Source organism: Anomaloglossus baeobatrachus, chromosome 3 (assembly GCF_048569485.1).
Source record: "Anomaloglossus baeobatrachus isolate aAnoBae1 chromosome 3, aAnoBae1.hap1, whole genome shotgun sequence".
NCBI lineage: Eukaryota > Metazoa > Chordata > Amphibia > Anura > Aromobatidae > Anomaloglossus > Anomaloglossus baeobatrachus.
In genome coordinates this window covers 561577035-561593029 of record NC_134355.1, presented here as the reverse complement: position 1 = coordinate 561593029, position 15995 = coordinate 561577035, and the positions used below count along the sequence as shown (strand labels likewise).

The following is a 15995-nucleotide window of genomic DNA, read 5'->3' as shown; positions in this document are numbered from 1 at the left end:
GAATCAAGTTCTCTATAGCAGCCGCCAGCCAATCAGAGGCAAGCAACTAAGGTCATATGTGTCACTTGCTTGCCTCTGTTTGGCTGGTGGCAGGATTGAGTTGTGCAGAGAGAGCTTGACTCAGCAGCATCGGCAAGACATTAATCTGAAATAAAGATCTAACGGCTGTGGCCACTGTACTGCCTGCGATTCTTACCAGGTTCATGGGTCTGTGGGCCGCAAGAAACAGCCTGAGGGGCCACATGCGGCCCACAGGCCACGTGTTTGAGACCTCTGCTCTAAAGGATGTTCTGCTACAATGAATGCACCTGCAATGCTGCAGGCCATGATAACACATTTAAGGCATGCAGGTTGCTGACACTTTAGAGACATGTCCATACCACTGGTTCAATGCAATACCAAGCTGGTAGTGTACTTGTAATGAAGGCTAGAGGGGTTCCGCTTCCATACATTATTCCACTCCATGCCATAATCCATGGAGTAAAAGAGGTGTGATGTTCCCTTGTGAAGACCTCTTCAAGGCATTGCCCACATGGTCTCCATACAAAGATCAGAGGTTGGAATAGAGCAATGGAGGCTGGAATTGAGGTCTATCCTCTTAAGGCATAAGTCCTGCCTTTGTCTTGGACACAATGATACGCTGGAAACAATCTGGACAACAACATGGAGAGACCTTCATGAGGTAAAGTCACATCTGTTCTTTTACCCGGAATATGGTGTGGGAATGCCTAATGTACAGTAGGGCCGGCACGATATCATAGCTGCAGGTAATACTAGCTACTGCGGGCTTCAGAAACATGGCGCCGGAGATAAGCACTATGCGCAGGTGCCAACTCCGGCGCCATGTTTCTGAAGAGAGAAATTTGAATACAACCAGAGAGAGGGAGTAACAGGCGGCGGGGGGCGGGGATACACGTGCATAACCCACCCGGACATTAGGAGAGTGGTGCACATGTCAATCAAAAAGTGCTTGATTTTTCAAACTTTATGAAGTTGGATTTCACTGCCTAAACACCCGAGCTGCCCCCTGATGGTATGTACACACTGTGCCTCATAGTGCCAGTACTGCACTGGCTGCACCTTATACATGAAAATCCTGATGTTTGGTTCCCTTTAAGGAATATTTCCAGTCTCCCATGGACTAAGATTGGATTTCAATTTAAATCATAAAAGATTTATGGAAGAGTGAAGCTCCTCAATGGGATGGTAATTCGGCTTAAATGTTGAAAAAAATTAAGAAGAAAAAAAGAATATAGATAATGCCTAGTTCTTCATTATGCTCTGGACCATACCATTGACTTGACATACACCTACAGTGCCTTCTATATAATGTGCACAGCCAGCATAATTACTAGCATGACTTAAATTGTCTCTCCAGTAAAGGAGACAAACTCTAGCACAGCGCCACCTATTGGAAGTAGCGATCCTAAAAGTCACAAGTGGATTTTTGACAATCCTTTGCAATATGACTCAGGATATATAAGCCAGATCAGAATCCCAATTTGCAGACACGGTGTTTCGGGGTGCTTGCCCCTCGTCAGTGCAAAGTATGGGGGTGTCTGATCTGGCTCATGAGAAAGCTATGTGGGGACCACGGGGGAACACTATTCTCCTTAAGGAGACTTTGCAAGCCAGTCTGGCTGCCAGGTAAGGGGACTTATAGCTGCAATGCCCCTAAAATTCCACGGGGGAACACTATTCTCCTTAAGGAGACTTTGCAAGCCAGTCTGGCTGCCAGGTAAGGGGACTTATAGCTGCAATGCCCCTCTGGGAAATATTCAAATTGTCTCTCCAGTAAAGGAGACAAACTCTAGCACAGCGCCACCTATTGGAAGTAGCGATCCTAAAAGTCACAAGTGGATTTTTGACAATCCTTTGCAATATGACTCAGGATATATAAGCCAGATCAGAATCCCAATTTGCAGACACGGTGTTTCGGGGTGCTTGCCCCTCGTCAGTGCAAAGTATGGGGGTGTCTGATCTGGCTCATGAGAAAGCTATGTGGGGACCACGGGGGAACACTATTCTCCTTAAGGAGACTTTGCAAGCCAGTCTGGCTGCCAGGTAAGGGGACTTATAGCTGCAATGCCCCTAAAATTCCACGGGGGAACACTATTCTCCTTAAGGAGACTTTGCAAGCCAGTCTGGCTGCCAGGTAAGGGGACTTATAGCTGCAATGCCCCTCTGGGAAATATTCAAATTGTCTCTCCAGTAAAGGAGACAAACTCTAGCACAGCGCCACCTATTGGAAGTAGCGATCCTAAAAGTCACAAGTGGATTTTTGACAATCCTTTGCAATATGACTCAGGATATATAAGCCAGATCAGAATCCCAATTTGCAGACACGGTGTTTCGGGGTGCTTGCCCCTCGTCAGTGCAAAGTATGGGGGTGTCTGATCTGGCTCATGAGAAAGCTATGTGGGGACCACGGGGGAACACTATTCTCCTTAAGGAGACTTTGCAAGCCAGTCTGGCTGCCAGGTAAGGGGACTTATAGCTGCAATGCCCCTAAAATTCCACGGGGGAACACTATTCTCCTTAAGGAGACTTTGCAAGCCAGTCTGGCTGCCAGGTAAGGGGACTTATAGCTGCAATGCCCCTCTGGGAAATATTCAAATTGTCTCTCCAGTAAAGGAGACAAACTCTAGCACAGCGCCACCTATTGGAAGTAGCGATCCTAAAAGTCACAAGTGGATTTTTGACAATCCTTTGCAATATGACTCAGGATATATAAGCCAGATCAGAATCCCAATTTGCAGACACGGTGTTTCGGGGTGCTTGCCCCTCGTCAGTGCAAAGTATGGGGGTGTCTGATCTGGCTCATGAGAAAGCTATGTGGGGACCACGGGGGAACACTATTCTCCTTAAGGAGACTTTGCAAGCCAGTCTGGCTGCCAGGTAAGGGGACTTATAGCTGCAATGCCCCTAAAATTCCACGGGGGAACACTATTCTCCTTAAGGAGACTTTGCAAGCCAGTCTGGCTGCCAGGTAAGGGGACTTATAGCTGCAATGCCCCTCTGGGAAATATTCAAATTGTCTCTCCAGTAAAGGAGACAAACTCTAGCACAGCGCCACCTATTGGAAGTAGCGATCCTAAAAGTCACAAGTGGATTTTTGACAATCCTTTGCAATATGACTCAGGATATATAAGCCAGATCAGAATCCCAATTTGCAGACACGGTGTTTCGGGGTGCTTGCCCCTCGTCAGTGCAAAGTATGGGGGTGTCTGATCTGGCTCATGAGAAAGCTATGTGGGGACCATAGCATGACTTAGATTGTCAAGTGCTTTAAGTCACTTGACCATTACGGTTCTTTTACTTCTCTTCTTGATATTTTTCAACCGAAAAAAATATAGAGAAATGTCAATTTGAGTTAAAGGATTTTTCATCACCTCCTGCTGAGAACAGCGCTACACAAGACACTTACTGGTTGTGTTTCCAGACATCTGGATGATGCATCTTGAATCTTTTCCAATTTCACGTGAGTTGAATGGCCGCACTCTGACTGCGACCTTCACTGAAGCTCCCGCCATCTCCTGCAAAATAAAGAAATAGCGTAAAACTGTGGATCTACTGTAAACAATAACCAGATATAGGCATGGAAAACACAAGTCTCTTGTTTTCCGGTACATTTGAACAATGCTCTGTGGTTGTGACGTCTTCCGCACATCTGAGGAGCTCACATTGTTACAGACAAGCAGATGGAAGCTCACCATATTAATTATTCATGTCTTATGTGAAGCCAACGAAGATGCAAAAGAGTGGAAGGATGGAAGACATGGCCAGGCGTATCCATTTAAAAAAAAAAAACGGCATATGAAACTACTATTTTTAGTAACGTTATATTCTTCATATCTAACCAACAAGTCTCACAGTTTTTTCTTGTGATTTATAAAGCAACACACCTGGTCTTTACAATATTGCAACATGTGTATTAAACCATGTCACCGGTAACATTTCCCCTCAACAATGGTAAAAAGCTACGATTTACCATATATTCACAGCTCAAATTATGGCAAATTTCTAATAAATATTAATTGCATTTCAAAAGTTAGTAAAACGAGTGAAATGTTGAAAGGTTTCACTTTCTTTAATATACGGTGTGACGACATGGACTCTCATGGGTTAAAGTTTCTTAACATTCAGCCAGACAGGATGATAGATTGTTTATATTCAAAGCAAGAAGGCCTGCGGAGACACCATCACATGTTTCTCAACGCTGGCAGGAAACTAACCAGGTCTTTCACCAGGAAGGAACAACCACGGGAAGGGCAGTCTCCAGTCAAGGAGACCACCTATGCTAAACATGGTATCCATCCACAGACAGCCGTTTCGGGGTATTTGCCCCTCATCAGTGTGGAGTAGGAATCTGGCTAGTGGGAGCATTGCCTAGTAAAAGACTATGTGAGCAAGGATGGTTGACCTTAGGGAGATCAACATCCACCACTGCAGAGACACCATCACGTGTTTCTCAACGCAGTGATTCTAGAGCAATGCACCCTGGGAAATATTCAAAGCAAGAAGGCCCACTAGCCAGATTCCTACTCCACACTGATGAGGGGCAAATACCCCGAAACGGCTGTCTGTGGATGGATACCATGTTTGGCATAGGTGGTCTCCTTGACTGGAGACTGCCCTTCCCGTGGTTGTTCCTTCCCGGTGAAAGACCTGGTTAGTTTCCTGCCAGCGTTGAGAAACATGTGATGGTGTCTCCGCAGGCCTTCTTGCTTTGAATATTTCTCAGGGTGCATTGCTCTAAAATCACTGCGTTGAGAAACACGTGATGGTGTCTCCGCAGTGGTGGATGTTGATCTCCCTAAGGTCAACCATCCTTGCTCAGATAGTCTTTTACTAGGCAATGCTCCCACTAGCCAGATTCCTACTCCACACTGATGAGGGGCAAATACCCCGAAACGGCTGTCTGTGGATGGATACCATGTTTGGCATAGGTGGTCTCCTTGACTGGAGATTGCCCTTCCCGTGGTTGTTCCTTCCCGGTGAAAGACCTGGTTAGTTTCCTGCCAGCGTTGAGAAACATGTGATGGTGTCTCCGCAGGCCTTCTTGCTTTGAATATTTCCCAGGGTGCATTGCTCTAGAATCACTGCGTTGAGAAACACGTGATGGTGTCTCCGCAGTGATGGATGTTGATCTCCCTAAGGTCAACCATCCTTGCTCACATAGTCTTTTACTAGGCAATGCTCCCACTAGCCAGATTCCTACTCCACACTGATGAGGGGCAAATACCCCGAAACGGCTGTCTGTGGATGGATACCATGTTTGGCATAGGTGGTCTCCTTGACTGGAGACTGCCCTTCCCGTGGTTGTTCCTTCCCGGTGAAAGACCTGGTTAGTTTCCTGCCAGCGTTGAGAAACATGTGATGGTGTCTCCGCAGGCCTTCTTGCTTTGAATATTTCCCAGGGTGCATTGCTCTAGAATCACTGCGTTGAGAAACACGTGATGGTGTCTCCGCAGTGGTGGATGTTGATCTCCCTAAGGTCAACCATCCTTGCTCAGATAGATTGTTTATAAATGGGGGATAAGGCCCTCATTGTTTTTACAAGACTCTTTTGGACTCGTAATTGTGTTGGCCGCTGAAATACAATGATTACTGGAAAAGTCTGGAGAAACAATACGTCTGGCGTATTGTTTCTCCAGACTTTTCCAGTAATCATTGTATTGTAGTTGTGTATTGCTAATGTGATTACCTTAGTAGCCATTGTCGAGTCTGTGACTTCCAGACTACATGTATACCCTCAGTCTTTCTGTAGACATCATTTGGATGAACATTGTCCATGCAGCTTGAGATTCATCCTATGGGAGAGGCGCTCTTGTCCAACCAATCGATGAGGACGCAGTGTATCTAAGTGGAAGGCTGTGGCTATAAAAGGGACTTCTTTAAGCCACCAGGTTGTTGATGGATGCTGATGGATCCAGTCTAAGCTCTTCGGAGCTGACTAGAGGATCAGGATATCTTATGACTTCAATCTAGGGACTCCGGTTCCGGTTGGAGACCATATTCACAGCCTAGGGATTTCGACCCCGGCTGCCAGGATTGTATCATCATACCAGGACTACCTAAGGAGGACACTCAGGTTGGGACAGTTCAGTCACCTGTTACAGACTTTGCAGACCTCAGCCAGCTTCCTAAATCTGGCATTATTCCTTTCTCGGTGGGTGCCCGCCAAAAGCGGGGTGCTGCTGGATTGGAGTAAATAGCCCTGGAACCTCTGAGGCATGGACATTCTAAATCCCTGGTGAGCCAGCGGAAGGGTGAGACTCTGTTGCCTGTTACATTTGTGTTTTGCTGGTTATGTGTTATGTGCCGTTAATTGTTTGGGGATCCAATAAAGTCTACTTATTGTGGTTCCCTCACCCTGTGTTGTCTGAGTAGTGTTACGCCCATGGTTAAGGAGGCCGGCGTTCAGTTGGGATGAGCCCACTGAGCAAGGTGATTGTGGTGATTGTCTTAACTATGTTCTTGAAATAGGTGTAGGTACTAAGGGTGGTATCCTGTGTACCTGCTATAAATGTACACAACAGAGATCCTGTCTACATTAGGACAACCTCTTAAAAGGACAGATGTAGTTCCTAACAAAATTATTCCTATATTTAAAGGGAACCTGTCACTGTGAAAATGCAGTCCAATCTGCAGGCATCATGTTATAGAGCAGGGGAAAATCAATACATTGGTATAAAGTGAAAATCCCAGAAAGAGCAGAGGTTTAAATGATAAAAAACAAACATTAAACTGAATATTTCTCATTACATTTTGTATGTTTCTATTCAGCTCCCAAAGCTTTATATACGTAGTGCCTTGAAAAAGAATTCATACTCTGTGAACAGTTCCACACTTTTTTACATTAGGCCCTCAAACTTAAATGTATTTTATTGGGATTTTATGTGATTTACAAACAGTAAGTATTAAGTATTTGTGGACTGTAAACGAAATTATAGAAATTATATATTATTTTCTAAATATTTTAAAAATATAAATCTCAAAAATTGTGGTGTGCATTTGTATTCAGTCCCCCTAAGTCAATAGTCTGTAGGACCACCTTTTTCTGCAATTACTGGTGCAAGTCTTTTTGGGGGATTTCTCTACCAACTTTGCGCATATAGAGGCTAAAGGTTTTGCCCATTCTTCTTTGCAAAATATCACTAGCTCAGTGAAATTGATGGCGGCATCTGTGAACAGCAATTTTCAAATCTTGCACATATTCTGAATGGGATTTCGGTCTGGACTTTGACTCATGAATATGCTTTGATCTAAACCATCCATTGCAGCTTTGGCAGGATGTTTAGGGTCGTTGTCCTGCTGGAAGGTGAATCTACTCTCCAGTCTCTAGTCTTTTGCTGCCTCTAACAGGTTTTCCTCCAGGATTGCCCTGTATTTAGCTTTATTCATGTTCCCATCAACTGTTACCAGCTACACTGTCCCTGCTGATGAAAAACATTCCCACAGCATGACGCTGCCACCACCCTGTTTGTCTGTAGGGATGGTATTTTCAAAATGATGTGCAGTGCTAGTTTTCCACCACACAGAGTTTTGTACTTAGGCTAAACATTCTACTATGGTCTCATCTGACTAGAGCACCTTCTTCCGCATGCTTGGTCAGTTACATGGCTTTTTGCAAACTGAACATGGGACATCTTATGGCTTGTTTGCAAAAATGGCTTTCTTCCTGCCACTCTTCCATAAAGGCCAGATTTATGAAGTATACAGTACACCTAATAGCTGTCCTGTGAACAGATTATCCCAGCTGAGCTGTGGGTCTCTCCAGCTTCTGCAGAGTGACCATGGGCCTCTTGGCTGCTTCTCTAATTAGTTATCTCCTTGCTTGTGATGTCAGTTTACATGAACAGCCATATCTTGGTAGGTTTGCAGTTGCCATGTGCCTTCCATTTTTGGATGATGAATTGAACAGTGCTCGTGAGATGTTCAGAGCTTGAACTACTTTTATAACCTAACCCTGCTTTACTCTTCTCCTCAATTTTATCCCTGCCCTTATCTTCTAATATTCTCAAACAAACCTCTGAAACCTTCACAGAACAGCTGCACCTATACTGAGAATATATTACAAGGTATTGTAACATGATGCCTTCAGATTGGACTGTATTTTAATGGGGACAGGTTCCCATTAATTTATAACCCTAACAAACACATTTGCTAATCCTTTAGCACACTACTAACCAGTTTGTGAGAGATTGAGGGTGAATCATGTAATCCTGTAAGGCACATGTTGCTTCATAAACCTGGGCCAGAAGCTTTACATAGATCATGTTGCAAAGTATCCTAAGGTGTGTGAAGCTGTTGAGATAATATTAACTGCTTGCCAACACTGCTCAGGTCTCTGGGGTGAGACTTCTATGGAGTAGATTCAGCGGCAACTAGCATGCTGCTTTCTTTTTATTATCATATGGATAAATTGTGGCTTTTTTAAAGCATGAATCCATTTATAGTCACTACAATGACATGAAAACGTTTGTGCACCCCTGGTCAAAATAACTGTTATTGTGAAGAGTTAAACAAGTTGAAGATGAAATGATCTATAAAAGACATAGAGTTAAAAATAATACATTTCGTTTGTACTTTACGCAAAATAAATATCTTCACCTTTTACATTTCAAAATTAACGAAAAGTGAAAATGGGCAGATGCAAAAGTTTGGGCACCCTGCATGGTTAGTACATAGTAGTACCCCCTTTGGAAAGTATCACAACTTGTAAATGCTTTTTGCAGGCAGACAAGAGTCTTTCAATTCTTGTTTGAGGGATTTTCATCCATTCTTCATTGGAAAAGTCTGTGAGATTCCTGGGTCGTCTTGCATGCACTGCTCGTTTGAGGTCTAGCCACAGATTTTCAATGATGTTCAGATTTGGGGACTGTGTAGGCCATTGTAAAACCTTCAGCTTGCGACTTTTGCAGTTGTGGATTTTGATGTGTGTTTACGATCCTTTTGCAGAAGCCATCCTCTTTTCAACTTCAGCTTTTTTACAGATGGTGTTTGCATTAATGATTTGTTGAAATTTCATTGAATCCATTCTTTCCTCTACCTGTGAAATGTTCCCCTTGACATTGGCTGCAATACAACCCTAAAGCATGATTGACCCAACCCCATCCTTAATGATTGGCAAGATGTTCTTTTCCTGAAATTCTGTGCCGTTTTTTCTCCATACTTACCTTTGATCACTGAGGCCATAGAGTTCTATTTTAATCTAATTGGTCCACAGGACTTGTTTCCAAAATGCATCAAGCTTTTTCGATGTTCTTTTGCATACTTCTGACACTGAATTTTATGGTGAGGATGTAGAATAGGTTTTCTTCTCATGGCTCTTCTAGGAAGGTCATATTTGTGCAGGTGTCTCTAAACAGTAAACCAACGTACCACAACTCCAGATTTTGCTAAATCTTCCTGAAAATCTTGTGCAGTAAAACGGGGGATCAGATTTGCCTCTCTAGCAATCTTATGAGCAGCTCTCAAAGAAATATTGTTTGGTGTTCCAGAACTTATCTGACCTCCACTGTTCCTGCTGCCTGCCAGTTTTTAATTGCATTTTGAACATAGGAAAGGGCAACTTGAAAACAATTGCTATCTTCTTATAGCCTTCGCCTGTTTTTTGGGCATCAACCATTTTCATTTTCAGAGTGCTAGGCAGCTGCTTAGAAGAACCCATGGCTGCTGTTTTTTGGTGTAAGGTTAGAAAAGACTGGGCTTTTATAAAGCTGTGAATAAAGCTGCATTGCCTGGCCTTTCCTAACGATGATAGTGCACAAGCCATAACCATAACAGGGTAATTAAGGTCTGAAACATTGGTCAAAGTTATTTGAACACACAAATCTACAATGCTGTTCAAACCTTTGTATCTGTCCATTTCCCTTTTTGTAATTTTTAAAATGTAAAAGATTAAAACATATATATTTTTTGCCTAAAATACAAAGGAAATGTGTCATCTTTCACTTTATGCCTTTTAGAGATCATTTCATCTTCAACTTGCTTAACTGTTCACAATAACAGTATTTTTAACCCGGGGTGCACAAATGCTTACATGCCTCTGTCTATAAAACATAATGCAAATACTTGAGGAGAGTGTAGAAAACAATGCTTCAAAGTAAGAATGCTTAAAAATAGACGTGTTCAGAGTTTATTTTTATTAATTAACAAAATGCAAAGTAAAAAAAATATACATACACTTGTATGCACTTTTTAAAGGAACTCAGCAGGGAGGTTATTCCAAATATCTTGGAGATCTAACTACAGATCTGTGGATGTAGGATTGTGAAAATCCTTTTTCTCCATGTAATCTCAGACAGACTGAATGATGTTGAGATCAGGGCTCTCTGGGTACAATATCACTTCCAGAACTCCTTGTTTTTCTTTTCACTGCAGATAGTTTTTAATGGTTGTATGATTGGTTGCATGTTTTGGAGTCCTGCTGTAGAATATAATTGAAGCCAATCAAATGTCTCTTTAATGGTATTGCATGATGGATAAGTATTTGCCTGTATTTCTCAGAATTTAAGAACACAATCCACAACTCCATCTACTGAAATGGAGTTACCAACTGACAAGGAGCCTCCACCATGCTTCACTGTTACCTGCAGACATTCATTATTATACTAGTTTTCAGCCCTTCAGTAAATAAACTGCCTTCTAGTAGACCCAAATATTTCACAATTTGACTTATCAGTCCAGATCACTTGCTGCCATTTTTCTGCACGACAGTTCTGATGTTTTTGTGCATAGTTAAGTCACTTGGACTTGTTTCTATGCTGACGATGAGGTTTTTGACTGCAATTCTTCCATAAAAACCACTTATTAAAAAATGTCTCCAAACACGAAAAGTAGATTGGTGTAGCTGGATTCCACTGTTTGCTGCCAGTTCTGAGCTGATGGCACTGCTGAATATCTTCTGATTTCTAATGAAAGTAAGCATTATGTGTCTTTCATGTGCTACCCTAAGTTTCCCTGAATGCTGTTCATTTCTTGGTGCAGCTTCAAAAGAGCTTGAACAACACATCTTCCAACTCTAATCTGCTTTTAAATCTATGCCAGAGAGAGACTGTGCTGATGCAATATAACTACCTTATATTCTCGTTTTGTGATCATTCTTGTTAAGGTATATGACCTGGGACATTAAATCGTCTTCCACAACTTCACCTTTCTAGCAGAGTTTGTCTCCTCTTCACCTAAACGTAAGCCTCCTACAAAGCTGTTTCTGTTTCAGTTAATAATTGTGTTTCAACTTTCATATAAAAAAAGATGATCATTATCATCTGTTTAGTATAATTTGTTATTCATATACCTGACTATTGTTCTACAAAATCCCTGAGTTTGTGTGTGCAAATGCAACAAATAGGTTTTTCAAAAATAAGATAAAATAACTGTAGGATTAAAAAATGTCAATATAAGATGAATTCAATACCATCAAGCTGAAACTTGTCCTGTCTTGGTGGATGTAGGTTATCATTATCCAAGCATTATTTGAATAACTGGATTCTTTTTGGTGCGGAATATTGCTGAACAGAGAAGCAACATCAATGGTAACCCAAATCTACTTTGGTTGCCTTATGATATTCTTATCCTTTAGAATTTAGATCAAACTGGTGGCATTGTTTAAATAGTATTTCAGGCAGGTAACTACAAACCAGTGAAGTTATATGTCAAAAGTAAGTGAATTTATACATAGTTACCGAACATAGTTACTTAGGTTGAAAAAAGACCTAGGTCCCTCTAGTTCAACCTTCCTCCACCAATTGTACATTTTGTCACTAATCATTTATAACCCACAATGTTGTGTGTACTGAGGAAATCATCCAGCCCTTTTTTAACAGCTTTTATAGTATCTGCCATTACTACCTTTTGTGGTCGGCATTCCACAGTCTGACTGCTCTAACTGTAAAGAACCCTTTCCTATTTAGCTGCTGGAATCGCTTTTCTTCCACTCGCAGTGAGTGCCCCCTGGTCCTTAGTATTGTCTTTGGAAGGAATAAGTCAAGTGCCAGTCCTTTATATTGTCAGGGCCGGGAAGACTGGTAGGCCCAGGAGGTGGATCCACTGGACCTTGCACCCCACCGGAGGGCAGGGTACACGGCAGCCGGAGCGCTGACGTGGCAGAGACAAGTAGAAACAGGTCACCAGAGTCACAGAGTTCTTTAGGACAGTAATGTAATCAGGCACAGGTACCAAGGAGCTAGGACAAGAAGTCCGCAGGACACGGTACCAGGGGACCTGAGCACCTAGCTCATAAGACTAGCTACAAGACACGTTGATCAGGCCCCGCCCACATGGAAAGGCAAGTCTTATATACCCAGCACAGCCCTATGTCATTTCCTGCTTCAGGTGTGCTGGGCCTATAAGACCAGGAGAGTGGGCGCGGCCTGGTCCTATACAGAACCATGAGACTAAGACTCAGAGTCAGACTCCTGAGACCAGGAACAGGACTCAGGGGAGCAAGAGCGGGAGCGGCAGCCATGACTGGTGGACACATGGACTGGATTAGTGGGTAAGGAGTGGTGCTGGGACACGGGGAGCGTGACAGTACCCCCCCCCTGAAGCCCCCCTCCCCGCGGCCGGGACATGTAGGCGCGCCGAAGAGGGGCAGCAACGTACTTCCGGGACAACCAGGACCGGGCCTCAGGACCGCAATCCACCCAATCGACCAGGAAGGACTGCTTACCCCGAACCGTTTTCATGGCCACTATGTCCCGTATCGGGGAACCCATGTCAGCGGCAAGGGAGGCAACGGAAAGGGGAGGATTGTCAGAAACAGGACTGGAGTCTTGGACGACCGGATCGGGCGTCTCGGACCGGGTACAGCACAGTGTCTCATCCTCGGTAGCCGGTGGCATCACAGTCTCAATTGTCAGGGACGGTGGAACGACGCTGGAGTGCGTCGTCTCCTCTGGTTCCGGTGGCACCACAGTCTCCATTGTCAGGGACGGTGGAACGTCGCTGGAGTGCGTCGTCTCCTTTGGTTCCGGTGGCACCACAGGTACAAGTGACAAGAGTTGTGGCACGGTACTGGACTGAGTCGACACCTCTTCAGGGGTCGGTGGTTCCAATGGTTCAGGTGACAGGGACTGAGGAACAGGCTGTAGGCATTGGTCATGACACAAGGATCCCCAGCGGGAAATAGTGCCAGAGCGCCAACTAATGGCAGGGTCATGGAGTTGAAGCCAGGGCAGACCCAGCAGGAGCTCAGGAGCCATTCTTGGGATGACATAGAAGGCTATAGTCTCGGAATGCGAAGCGCCAACCCGGAGGGTTACGGGCTCGGTGGTATACCGGACGGGTTTGTAGAGCGGTATGCCGTCTACGGAGGCGAACCAGAGAGGCTTCTTCAGCGGAGTGACAGGGACCTGGTATTTGTCTACCGTGGCCTGGTGAATAAAGTTGCCTGTTGCCCCGGAATCGATGTGGGCCTCAGCTGAAAACTGGGTCCCCTCTGTCGTCACCCGTACAGTCTGTTTCACTGGAACCAAAGGGATTTCGGTGGCAAGGGAGGCGGTTCCCACCATCCCGTGGACCTGGGGTCTATCTGGTTTCTCCGGGCAAGAACGTAGCATATGTGACCCGTCTCCGCAATAGAAGCACAGGCCCCGGGCGAGCCGTTCTGCACGGCGTTGCTTGGCCTGGGTCAGACGGTCCACCTGCATGGGTTCTGGCGATAAGTCACGGAAAGGCAGGGATGAGGGAACGGTAGGTCTCTGCGGGGGCAAGGCATGGCAAGGTGGTCGCTTCTCCCGGACTCTCTCTTTGGTACGCTCCTGAAAGCGGAGATCAATCCGGGTGGCCAGGGAAATCAAAGCGTCCAGGGTGTGAGGGACCACACGGCCGGCTAGTTCGTCTTTAATACGACCAGAGAGACCCTCCCAAAAGGCCGCTGTTAAGGCCTCATTGTTCCAGCCCAGCTCCGAAGCGAGCGTGCGGAACTGGATGGCGTATTGGCCGACTGTTTGGGTCCCTTGGCGTAGCCGGAGGAGCGTAGAGGTCACTGCGGTAGTTCGTCCGGGTTCGTCGAAGGTGCCCCTGAAGGCTCGCAGGAACTCCTGGATGTCGGTGATCATTGGATCCTCGTTTTCCCACAGGGGGTTAATCCAGGCCAGGGCTTCGCCTTCCAGGTGTGACATCAGGAACGCCACTTTGGCCTGGTCTGAGGCAAACAAGTGCGGGAGTAACTGGAAGTGCAGGGAGCACTGGTTCAGGAAGCCTCGGCAGGACTTGGGATCCCCTGCGTAGCGAGGCGGAGCAGCGAGGCGAAGTTGCGAGGCTGTGGAGGAAACTGGTTCGGACCTGGAGACTGGTTGCTGCGTGGACGAGACGGCAATCTGCAGCGTATACAACCGGTGGTCCACGGACGTCATGAATTTCAGCATCCGGTTCAGGGTTTCACGCTGTTGTGCCAGCTCCTGGCGCAGCTCAGCCAGCTCCGATGTTTGTGCTCCAGCGGGATCCATGGCCTGATCAATCTGTCAGGGCCGGGAAGGCTGGTAGGCCCAGGAGGTGGATCCACTGGACCTTGCACCCCACCGGAGGGCAGGGTACACGGCAGCCGGAGCGCTGACGTGGCAGAGACAAGTAGAAACAGGTCACCAGAGTCACAGAGTTCTTTAGGACAGTAATGTAATCAGGCACAGGTACCAAGGAGCTAGGACAAGAAGTCCGCAGGACACGGTACCAGGGGACCTGAGCACCTAGCTCATAAGACTAGCTACAAGACACGTTGATCAGGCCCCGCCCACATGGAAAGGCAAGTCTTATATACCCAGCACAGCCCTATGTCATTTCCTGCTTCAGGTGTGCTGGGCCTATAAGACCAGGAGAGTGGGCGCGGCCTGGTCCTATACAGAACCATGAGACTTAGGGGCACTTTGCACACTACGACATCGCAGGCCGATGCTGCGATGCCGAGTGCGATAGTGCCCGCCCCCGTCGCAGCAGCGATATGTGGTGATAGCTGGCGTAGCGAAAGTTATCGCTACGCCAGCTTCACACACACACTCACCTGCCGTGCGACGTCCCTGTGGCCGGCGACCCGCCTCCTTGTTAAGGGGGCGGGTCGTGCGGCGTCACTGCGACGTCACACGGCAGCCGGCCAATAAGAGCGGAGGGGCGGAGATGAGCAGGATGTAAACATCCCGCCCACCTCCTTCCTTCCGCATATCCTACGGAAGCCGCAGTGAGGCCGGTAGGAGACGTTCCTCGCTCCTGCGACTTCACACACAGCGATGTGTGCTGCCGCAGGAGCGAGGAACAACATCGGACCGTCGCGACAGCGTAATCATGGATTACGCCGACGCTGCACCGATGATACGATTACGACGCTTTTGCGGTCGTTAATCGTATCATCCAGCCTTTACACACTGCGATGTCGCATGCGATGCCGGAAGTGCGTCATTTTCAATTTGACCCCACCGACATCGCACCTGCGATGTCGCAGTGTGCAAAGTGCCCCTAAGACTCAGAGTCAGACTCCTGAGACCAGGAACAGGACTCAGGGGAGCAAGAGCGGGAGCGGCAGCCATGACTGGTGGACACATGGACTGGATTAGTGGGTAAGGAGTGGTGCTGGGACACGGGGAGCGTGACATATATTGACCACACGTGTATTTATACATATAAATGAGATCTCCTCTGAGACGTCTGCAATTATAAGACGTCTTGGTCGAGTCAGTTAAGATTTTTGTGGATTTTTAGTAAATTAAAATACCGGTAATTGGGCATTGCTGAGCTAATGATCTTCAGATATTCCTTATTCATACATTTGAGAAATAGTCACATCTCTAACTAATGCTTTGTCATTCTTGCTACACAACAGGCAGTGATTGGATTATAAGTAATATATAATTATTTATAACATAGTATAATTTATAAGTAGTTGAAAAAAGCTCAGACAATGAATCAAAAAGATTATTACTGGATGAAATTGATCCAATAAGAATGTGTAAAAATTACTTTATCTAGAACAAGTTCACGTAGATCAGTACATTACG

The 15995-nt window shown here is 45.6% G+C and overlaps 1 protein-coding gene across 12 annotated transcripts in view; it reads right to left on the bottom strand.

The window, feature by feature from the left end:
• The window catches only part of KIF1A (kinesin family member 1A), a 269201-nt gene that overhangs the window by 169177 nt on the left and 84029 nt on the right, over positions 1-15995 (bottom strand). For all 12 annotated transcript variants that reach the window (XM_075340870.1, XM_075340871.1, XM_075340872.1 and 9 more), the window contains exon 2: positions 3428-3536. In XM_075340870.1, coding sequence (XP_075196985.1) covers positions 3428-3533 — 106 coding nt within the window. In that variant the 5' untranslated portion in view covers positions 3534-3536. The remainder of the gene's footprint in view (positions 1-3427; positions 3537-15995) is intronic.